This window comes from Carex rostrata, chromosome 27, assembly GCF_964058835.1.
Source record: "Carex rostrata chromosome 27, lpCarRost1.2, whole genome shotgun sequence".
Lineage (NCBI taxonomy): Eukaryota > Viridiplantae > Streptophyta > Magnoliopsida > Poales > Cyperaceae > Carex > Carex rostrata.
Genome location: NC_135944.1, coordinates 725,503 through 735,617, shown reverse-complemented (window position 1 = coordinate 735,617; position 10,115 = coordinate 725,503). Strand labels below are relative to the sequence as shown.

General features: G+C 33.8%; 1 protein-coding gene across 1 annotated transcript; it reads left to right on the top strand.

Moving 5' to 3' along the window:
* The first annotated feature begins 1,648 nt into the window (after positions 1-1,648).
* LOC144545186 (pleiotropic drug resistance protein TUR2-like) lies at positions 1,649-8,952 on the top strand. Its single transcript, XM_078293776.1, has 24 exons — positions 1,649-2,141; positions 2,248-2,368; positions 2,492-2,580; positions 2,669-2,753; positions 2,856-3,015; positions 3,161-3,237; positions 3,323-3,376; positions 3,493-3,583; positions 3,676-3,977; positions 4,096-4,374; positions 4,478-4,794; positions 4,893-5,053; positions 5,196-5,299; positions 5,657-5,813; positions 5,930-6,022; positions 6,104-6,243; positions 6,348-6,680; positions 6,772-7,062; positions 7,143-7,226; positions 7,349-7,482; positions 7,593-7,820; positions 7,913-8,084; positions 8,206-8,460; positions 8,558-8,952. Exons 1-24 carry the CDS (start codon positions 1,762-1,764, stop codon positions 8,813-8,815), a joined length of 4,365 nt encoding a protein of 1,454 aa, XP_078149902.1. The 5' UTR covers positions 1,649-1,761; the 3' UTR covers positions 8,816-8,952.
* Positions 8,953-10,115: the final 1,163 nt, after the last annotated feature.

The following is a 10,115-nucleotide window of genomic DNA, read 5'->3' as shown; positions in this document are numbered from 1 at the left end:
TGATATTCGTACTAAGTTAAAAAGAATAATTTTGGACCATCCGATTCAATTGTACTCAGTCCTGTAACCTGAGAGGATATGAATTTCATGGAATCACCACGCCCTTGTGTCTGTTCACTCGTCATGTACATACTTAATTGAATGCTTAGATACAGGAAATCTGTAAAAATTAACCTAACCAAACAATACTTGTCGTACAGAGAACGAATTAATATGTTCAAAATTGAACTGAAAGATTTTTTTATAGATATTTAAATTTAAGATATTAATTTGATATTATTTTTTATAAGAAATCAGATTATAATGCAAACAACCTCTAATATGTACAAAACCAAACTTGTATACATGCAAAACATATGTCACCATATATCACATTTACATATGATGATAAGAAAGCATGCAGCTGAATCGTGGCCACATCCCATTAAAATGGAATATTGCGTCTATTTTGTCATTACGGCATTATTTTTTTTTAATTTGTCATTACGGCATTTTGCGTCCATTTTTTCATTACATGATTTTTTTTTTGGTATTTAGGAAAAAAAATGTATACTTATTATTAATAAAGAATTCAATATGTCTTCATTTTTTGTGGCGTTCATTTTGTCATTACTTTCTAGTTTTCTAATAGTAAACACAGTTCAAATGCCATTATTTTGTGTCTCCTTTATGTCTCTATATTTCGAACTACAATAACTTCAAATTTAAAACTTAAATGTCAACATAAAACCGTTAGATATGATCTATAACATTTCCTCTATGCGCACTAAATGATTAGGACATTTCATTTTGTTTTGATTAGTATCAAGAGTGCAAAAAATACACTGTTGTGGATAAATTATGAATGCTAATTTTTTATAATTTATTGATTCATATAAAATTGAAATACAAAAGTAATAATTTTTTATGTGCATATAGGAAAAATAATATAGATCACATCTGATGGTTTGATTTTGACATATGAATTTTAAAATTCTTGTTATTATAAAATTAAAAAATGGAGGTATTTGATTTGAATCCTCCCCTAGTAAAAATTCTAAAATTAATATGTCAAAAATAAAATCATTTGAAGTGATCTATATTATTTTTCTCTATATGCACATAAGAAAATAATAACTTTCCAGTTATGTTTTTATATGAATCAATAAATTTAAAAATCAATATCCAAAAATATTTTACATTGATGTATTTTTGCATCTCTTGATATCAATAAAAATAAAATCAAAATATTGTAATTTCCTTCCATTTGCGTGAAATGATATAGATTTTATCTAACAATTTTATTTTAACATTTAAAATTATAAATTGTAAGTTATAAAAAAATTAAAAATAAAGGCATAAAAATAAAAGCATTTGAACCCTCATCTAATTCATTTATACTCTGTCAATGTAATTGAAAAACATTCTAAAATTTTAGTGATATAAATAAAAAAATCATTCAATAATATAAGTTACTCTGTCAGATGTTAATAGTGTGGGAGAACTTTTGGCCATAAAAAATATCTTTGTAATTATTTTTCTTATTCAATATATCTGTTGTCGGCTTTTCCGTCAACCATAAAAAAAAATCATTATCATTAGACACTTGTGAATCTGAAAAACTATATAAAACCGCTCTCCTCCCTTCTCCCTGGCCTCCAACTAACTACAACTTGAAACTCAAAAAAGTTGATAGGGGAACAAAAAAAATTCAAGTAGCTATTTTACTTGAATGTGAAAACCCAAACCCACAAAGGAATAAAAAAAAAAAAAAAAAAACCTATGGATATGGAGGGGGAGATGCAAAGGATAGGTAGTTTAAATCGGAGTCTGAGTCAGAGTCTCAGCCGACAACCAAGCATTGTTGCCAAAATAAAATTAACCACTTTCTCGTCGTCAACAAGGTCTCCGGCGGCGTCGAGGAGATTGACCTATGAGGCGGAGAATGATGAGGAGGTTCTCATGTGGGCCGCCATTGAGCGGTTGCCCACTTATGCCAGGGTTAGAACCGGCATCCTTAACATGTCAGAGGGGAAGCAGAGGGAGGTCGACATCAAGCACTTAGGTATTATTGAAAAGAAGGCACTCCTTGATCGACTCCTCAATAATGCCGAGGAGGAGCACGAGCAATTCCTCATGAAACTCAGGCGCCGCATCGACAGGTCACTAATTTAATTTCTGTTAAATTATTATTTAATTAGTATAGTGTTTGTTCGTTTGTTTCAATTTAGTTTCTCATGATGGAGAACTCTATATTTTGAATTGCAGAGCTGGAATTGATATGCCTACGGTCGAAGTGCGGTACAATAATCTGAAAATAGATGCTGATATTTATGTGGGAACCAGAGGATTGCCGACCCTGTCGAATACCTTTATCAACTATTTTGTGGTATGAGAGAATCTAGTTTAATTAGAAAACAAAATATCTTTCTCAGTTATATAAGCTGCACTAAAACAAAAGCTCTCTATCAATGCTAATGAAACCTTATATATTTTTTATTTATTTTAATAGCAAATTGGCACTGCTCTTAATTTGGTACAAGACAACAAAAAGGAGCTCACAATTACACAAAGCATCAGTGGAATTATCAAGCCTCGCAGGTGCAACACCAAATTTTTTTAGTTTAATTTCAACCAGCTGGGGGTTATTCAAATTATCATACTTTAACATTTATATTTAACTTTTCAGAATGACATTGCTTTTGGGTCCTCCTGGAGCAGGAAAGAGCACCTTATTAAAGGCCTTAGCTGGAATATTAAATAAAGATCTCAAGGTTCATATAATTAAATTTAATTTCTTCAATAAGTAATTACTTCATTGAGTACTTTTTTTCTTAAACTAATTAATATGTTATGTTGGGAACAATTTTGAGTAGATACAAGGGAACATAACCTATAATGGACATACCATGAATGAGTTTGTTCCACAGAGAACAACCTGTTACATCAGTCAGCATGATATTCATTTAGGAGAATTGACGGTGCGAGAGACACTAACTTTCTCAGCCAGGTGCCAAGGATCTGGCACTTGCTATGGTATCTACTCTTCACAAAAGAACAAATAAATTTGAACAATTAATCATAAAAATTTAACCTTCTGTTCCAAATGCTAAAACAAACAACTTAAATTTCCTATGTAACAGTAACAAATTAATTATATGCTTGTGCACAATTAATGTAGAGCTTCTTTCTGAGTTATCAAGGAAAGAGAAGGAACAAAACATCCACCCAGACCCTGATATCGATGTTTTTATGAAGGTTCAATTTCAAAAATCAACTTTCAAATTTCAAATACTGACTTTATTGGAAAAAAAAAAAATATTTCCTGATGTCCATCTTACAGGCTATTGGAACGGAAGGAAGAGAAGCAAACATAATTACAGATTACGTACTCAAGGTGAAATATCCTTTTTCCCTCAAATAATTTCAATTAAATATATAATAAGTATTGTATTATTTATTTTTGGAGAAAAAGAAATCATAATTATTAATTTTACCTTATTTACATTGCAGCTCTTGGGGCTGGAGAACTGTGCAGATACAATTGTGGGAAACCAACTTATGAGAGGCTTATCGGGAGGAGAGAAAAAGCGTGTCACCATAGGTATTACGTACAAATCAACAACTTCCGGTTAATTCCTGTCCATATATATATTAACACATGCATTTGTTGTATATGGTCTAATGATGAAACAGGAGAAATGGTGGTCGGGTCGGCAAATGTGTTCCTTATGGATGAAATCTCGACAGGATTAGACAGCTCCACTACTTTTAATATCGTGAATTGTATTAGACAACACAATCATATTTTCGGGACGACAACTGTGATTTCTCTACTCCAGCCGTCACCTGAAACATATGAGTTGTTTGATGACATAATCTTCATATCTGAAGGCCAAATAGTGTACCAGGGCCCACGCGAGTACGTTCTTGAATTTTTCGAGTTGACAGGATTCAAGTGCCCTGTCAGGAAAGGAGTTGCTGATTTCCTTCAAGAGGTATATATGAATTTGATAAATTTTGTTTTGATATGAGCTGTTCTACTTCCGTCTTCTTAGACTAATCTAAATATTTTCTTCATTTTTTTATTATTAAATTAAATCCAATAAAATAAAGGTGACGTCACTTAAGGATCAACAACAATACTGGATGCGCGATACACCGTACAGATATGTCCCTGTGAATACGTTTGCGGAAGCTTTTCACTCTTTTCATGTAGGCCGAAACCTGGAACAAGAACTTTCTGTAACGTTTGATAAGTCAAAAGGCCACCGTGCTGCACTGAGAACACAAAAATATGGTATTAATAACAAAGAACTCTTCAGAGCTTGTTTCGACAGACAGATTTTACTGATGAAAAGGAACATGCCAATTTACATCTTCAAGATTGTTGAGGTATATATCCCATTATTTTTAATATCTTAATTATATATCAAATTGACACATAAAGGGAGTGGTTGATTAATTAATTAACTTTGCATCTATATATGAATTTCAGCTGGCTTTCCTGACTCTGGTCACGATGACGGTGTTCTTTCACACAAAGTTACACATCAGAGATCTTACAGATGGTTCAATATACATGGGAGCACTCTTCCTTACAATCACCACAATTATGTTTAACGGACTTGCCGAGCTGGGTATGACAATTTTCAATCTCCCTGTTTTCTACAAGCAAAGAGAGAGTAGATTCTATCCTCCATGGGCTTATTGCCTACCGACATGGTTTCTACAAATACCCATTTCGATTTTGGATGCTGCTGTTTGGGTGTTCTTATCATATTATGTGATCAGCTTTGATCCTAATTTCTCCAGGTCAGACAAAAAAATTCTTTTTGTTCTTATCATCATATGTTGCATTACATATTCAGTTTGGAATGCATATTAATATTACAATTCCTTGTACTGTGTAGAATGCTGAAGCAGTTTCTTCTTCTAATTGGGGTCAATCAAATGGCTTCTGGACTATTTCGTTTAGTTGCGGGTATTGGAAGAGATCTTACAATCGCAATGACTTATGGTGCAGGTGGCATCATATTTTTTGTGGTGCTAGGGGGCTTCATTATATCTAGAAGTATGTCGTCCATTTTGTCACACCTCCTTTCAGGACTTAATTTCTCAACAGAAATTTATTGTTTTGCAGAGTACGTAGCAATATTGGCTTAACTAATCACGCAACTTGTCTAATTTTTTTTTTTATGTAATTGTTTCTGTAGATGATATTAAGGGTTTGTGGATATTAGGCTACTGGATGTCACCGCTTGCTTATGCACAGAATGCCCTCTCAGTCAATGAATTTCTTGGCCACAAATGGGACAAGGTTAGTTGTTGCTCAATTTGTGCACTTTTTTAAATATTTCAGTACCAAGTTTTGGGTACCAATATGTTGGTTGAAAGCAGAGAATACCGGGACAGATTTTGGATCCTTGATTCATTTTCTTTTTTGTTTCTTCATCATGAATTTATTGTTCGTGGGATTGCGGCAGAAAGTTACTTTTTTTCTTTTATGGAAATAAGTTAGTAGATCAAGGCACTTGTTTCTTTTATAGAAACACCCATATAAAGTGAATGCAAAAAAAAAAAAAACCCATATAAAGTTAATTTTGTGCAGTATATTATTCTGATATTCATAATTAATTCAAGAAAAAAGCAGTAAATTGTTTTTTTTTTCATATAGCATGTTGCGGGGACAAATGAATCTCTAGGTCATGTTGTGCTCAAGGCTCGTGGGGTGTTTGTCGAGTCAGGCTGGTTCTGGCTTGGTTTTTTCGCTTTACTTGGGTTCACAGTTTTATACAATTTCCTTTTTACCTTGACTCTCACCTATCTTGATGGTTAGCCTCTTCTTTCCTATTTCTGACATATCAAATATATTGCTTCATAGAATCAGTTCATAATCGAGCTTAATTGCTAACTCAAATAATTCTAAAATCTTGTTTAATAATTATAGCTTATGGTAGTGAGCAGCCCGCAAAATCTGACGAAATATTGCGTGCTAAGCACATGTATTTGACTGGTGAAGGCTCGGAAGCACTACATAGAGGTAAGCTTAATTGACATACATGAATGTGCCTATCAATTAACAAAAAACTGAAATATATACAAATTAATTTCATGAATGCAGAGAACAATGTGAAGAGGAATGGCAGTGCAAGAAACAATGTGGCGAGAAACGAAATCCAAAGAGAAAGAGGAATGGTGCTTCCATTCACACCTCTTTGTGTGACCTTTGAGGATGTCAAGTACTCAGTTGATATGCCACAGGTAATTGTTAAAAATTCACCTTCAAGCCTTATAATTTCAACAATTCTATTTGTGTCTACTATTAGATCATTACATGTTTGTATTCACAAAATTGAAAATTGTAGGCCATGAAAGAACAAGGTGAAACTGCTGATAGACTGATGCTCCTTAAAGGGGTAAGTGGGTCCTTCAGGCCTGGTGTGTTAACAGCCTTAATGGGTGTTACTGGAGCGGGTAAGACAACACTAATGGATGTGTTAGCGGGTCGTAAAACAGGAGGATATGTTGAAGGAAGCATCAAGATTTCAGGATACCCGAAAAACCAAGAAACATTTGCACGTGTGTCGGCATATTGTGAACAAGTTGACATACACTCCCCATTTGTGACGGTCCATGAGTCTCTAATCTTTTCTTCTTGGCTTCGACTGCCAGCTGAAGTTGAAGAAGAAACAAAAAAGGTTGGTTTTGGATTAAAATTAGTTTTAACATCTATCTTATTCAGTATGACATAAATAAATAAATTGTTATAACTAATATATATGCTTGCAGATGTTCATAGAAGAGGTGATGGAGCTTGTGGAACTTACATCATTACGAGGTTCAATTGTTGGAACGGCCGGTGTAAATGGGTTGTCAACGGAGCAGAGGAAAAGACTGACAATAGCTGTTGAATTGGTAGCCAACCCGTCAATTATTTTCATGGATGAACCAACTTCTGGTCTTGATGCAAGAGCAGCTGCTATTGTTATGAGAACTGTCAGAAATACTGTCAACACAGGACGAACAGTTGTTTGTACTATCCATCAACCTAGTATTGACATTTTTGAATCTTTTGACGAGGTGAGTTAAAATTTCCTTGATTTATTTAATTTGTGAATAATTATACTTGAAATAACTCTAAAAAAATTATTTCATCGTAGCTCTTCCTACTAAGTAAAGGAGGACAGGAGATTTTCTTCGGTCCTTTGGGGCACAATTCGTGCCACCTTGTTGAGTACCTGGAGGTAAGAAGCTTTAATTTAATTGCTAAACATATGCATATGCATATGTTCTTTTCTTTTCTACTTTTTTTTACTATAACACATTCTTGGCTTTTTTTTTTTTTTTTTTTTGATAAAAACTGAAGGCAATTCAAGGAATAAAGAAAATAAGGGATGGTTATAATCCTGCAACATGGATGATGGAAGTGACATCAAAATCACAGGAGGAGTTGCTTCATCTGGATTTCAACGACATATACAAAAAATCAGAACTATACCAGTGAAAATTCAACCAAGCTATTATTAGTTATTTATATGTTATTATACATATGAACCTCATATGTTATAACAAAATATAACATAAATAATATATATATGGTAATCTTACAGGAATAACTTGGCTACTATAAAGGAATTGAGCGCACCTCCACCAGGCTCAATGGACCTCCATTTCCCGACCCAATATTCGCAACCATTCCTACAACAGTGCCTGGCATGTGTATGGAAACAGAACTTCTCATACTGGAGAAATCCATCATATAACATTATCAGATTTGTTTTCACTTTCATCATGGCCTTGTTCTTTGGGACTGTGTTCTGGAGGAAGGGTAAAAAATGGTATGTAATGTGTCTACATATTCGATTTGTGTTATAATATCAAACTTTTGCAATTGTATAACAAAATGCAAATGTATGCTATGTTTTTACAGGGGAAGGGTCCAGGATCTATTTAATGTCATGGGTTCGATGTATGCTTCTTGTGTTTTCCTTGGAGTGAAGAATTCCTCATCCATTCAACCAGTTGTGGATTTTGAACGTGCCGTCTTTTACAGAGAGAGAGCAGCTGGGATGTACTCTCCTCTACCCTATGCACTTGGATTTGTAATTTTCTTGCTTGGATTAATCCTTTACAGATGCATAATTTACCAATCTACCTTACAGCAAATATATACTTATGAATAATAAGATCTAACTAATTTACATTGCTTCATTAATGTTCCAGGTTGGAATTGAAATCCCATACAATTTCATTCAGTCAGTGATGTACGGCATTATAGTGTACGTGTTGTGCGATTACAAATGGACAGCATATAAGATTTTTTGGTTTTGGTTTGTCATGTTCTTCACATTTTTATACCACACCCTTTTTGGTATGATGTCGGTTGCCATGTCGCCAAACTTCCATATTGCTGCAGTTGTTGCAGCCGGATTTTACAGTTTGTGGAATATTTTCTCTGGATTTATCATCCCACGACCGGTAAGCAACCTATAATGAAGTTGTAATTTAATTTCTTGCTTGCTCGTAGTTTATTTTTCTTTTCTAACATATTAGTGTTTATATTATGTAAAAATAGAGAATCCCTATATGTTGGAGATGGTTCTACTGGACGTGCCCCATCGCATGGACCCTGTACGGTTTATTTGCATCGCAATACGGAGACATAGAGGATGTGCTTGACAACGGCCAGACCGTGAAGCAATTTCTCACGAGCTATTATGGGTTCAAGCGTAGTTTCATGCCTGTTGTGGGAGTTGTCATCATCGGTTTCACCGTCTCCTTTGCACTGCTCTTTGGGTACGCTCTCAAGAAGCTCAACTGGCAGAAGAGATAAATTTAAAATTATGCTTAAGCATTTTTTTTGTTATTCTGAAATTAATGTATTAATTTGATATTAAATCCTGATAAAAGGATGTGACTGAATTCATAGTTGGAAAATGAGGGTGAATAAGTATTTTGTGAATTAAGACATGCTTTATTATTATTATTTTTTTACATCTATTTTTTGTACCGATGACCTCCATTTTTTTTTTTGGCCTAATGCCCCTGGATCCACATACTTTTGAGTTAAGAGGACTAAGTGAGAACAAAAGAATCGGGCACACACCTTCACATCCAGGGTTAAATTGTAACTTGCAAACAAATAAAAACCAAAGAAAACCCTAGAAAGTTTGTAAAACAAAAGAAGGGGGCACACACCTTCACATCCAGAACTAAGTACCGATATGCAAATCTTTTTCTTTCAGTTTGCAATCAGTAAACACAGAGATGTTTGCAGGTGCTGTCTTGAGTGAACAAGCAAATTACAGTATAAGTTTGTAGCTGCTGTCTTCACTAAATGGAATAAGAATTGATTGTTTGCATGCAAATATTCTTCTTTTTTGCCTTTTCAATTGACTTAAAATTCGACTTAAACAATTTATTAATTCGGAACTGCACCTCCCTTGCACAGCTCAATTAATTTCCAAGGAATGAGTGTTTCAATTGGCATTTATAAAGTACTGGGGTTTGTAAGTTTACTTTAAAGCTCATATATCGAAAACATTATGTCTTAATATATATACTGATTTTTTTCTAATATTAATTAAAGCTCATATATAGAAAACATTCTTTCTTAATTTTATCAAAATTAAACTCAGTTTGTGTTAAATTCTGTGATGTTGAGGAATTGATGAGGTTCTAATCCATGGGTATGTTTAATTTTGAATAATTATCAAGAATTTGACTAAGAAATTTGAGTTTCTGATTTAACTTGATAAGATCGATTTAATATTTGAGGCAAACTTAATATATTTTAGTAATGGACAAGAGAACACTCCTTACATATTTTATAGACTCAGGAACTTTTAACACACTCTACTATCTTATTTTTCTAAAACCTCAGTAGAGGCTACTGAGATTGTACAAGAATAAATTACATCCATCTTATCAGCCAACCACTTACATCTGTTAAAAATAGTAAACCTCGGATAAATTAAAATCTTTCAAGACTCCCAGCCAAGTCTTCTTAGCAGAACCTTCTCCATAATATTGCTTCCTGTATGATCCAGTCCGTCAAGTGCTCCAGTGGCCAAGTTTTGTTTCTGAAAATTGTTGCATTGCGCTCCTTCCAACAATAACCTTCTCTATTTCCT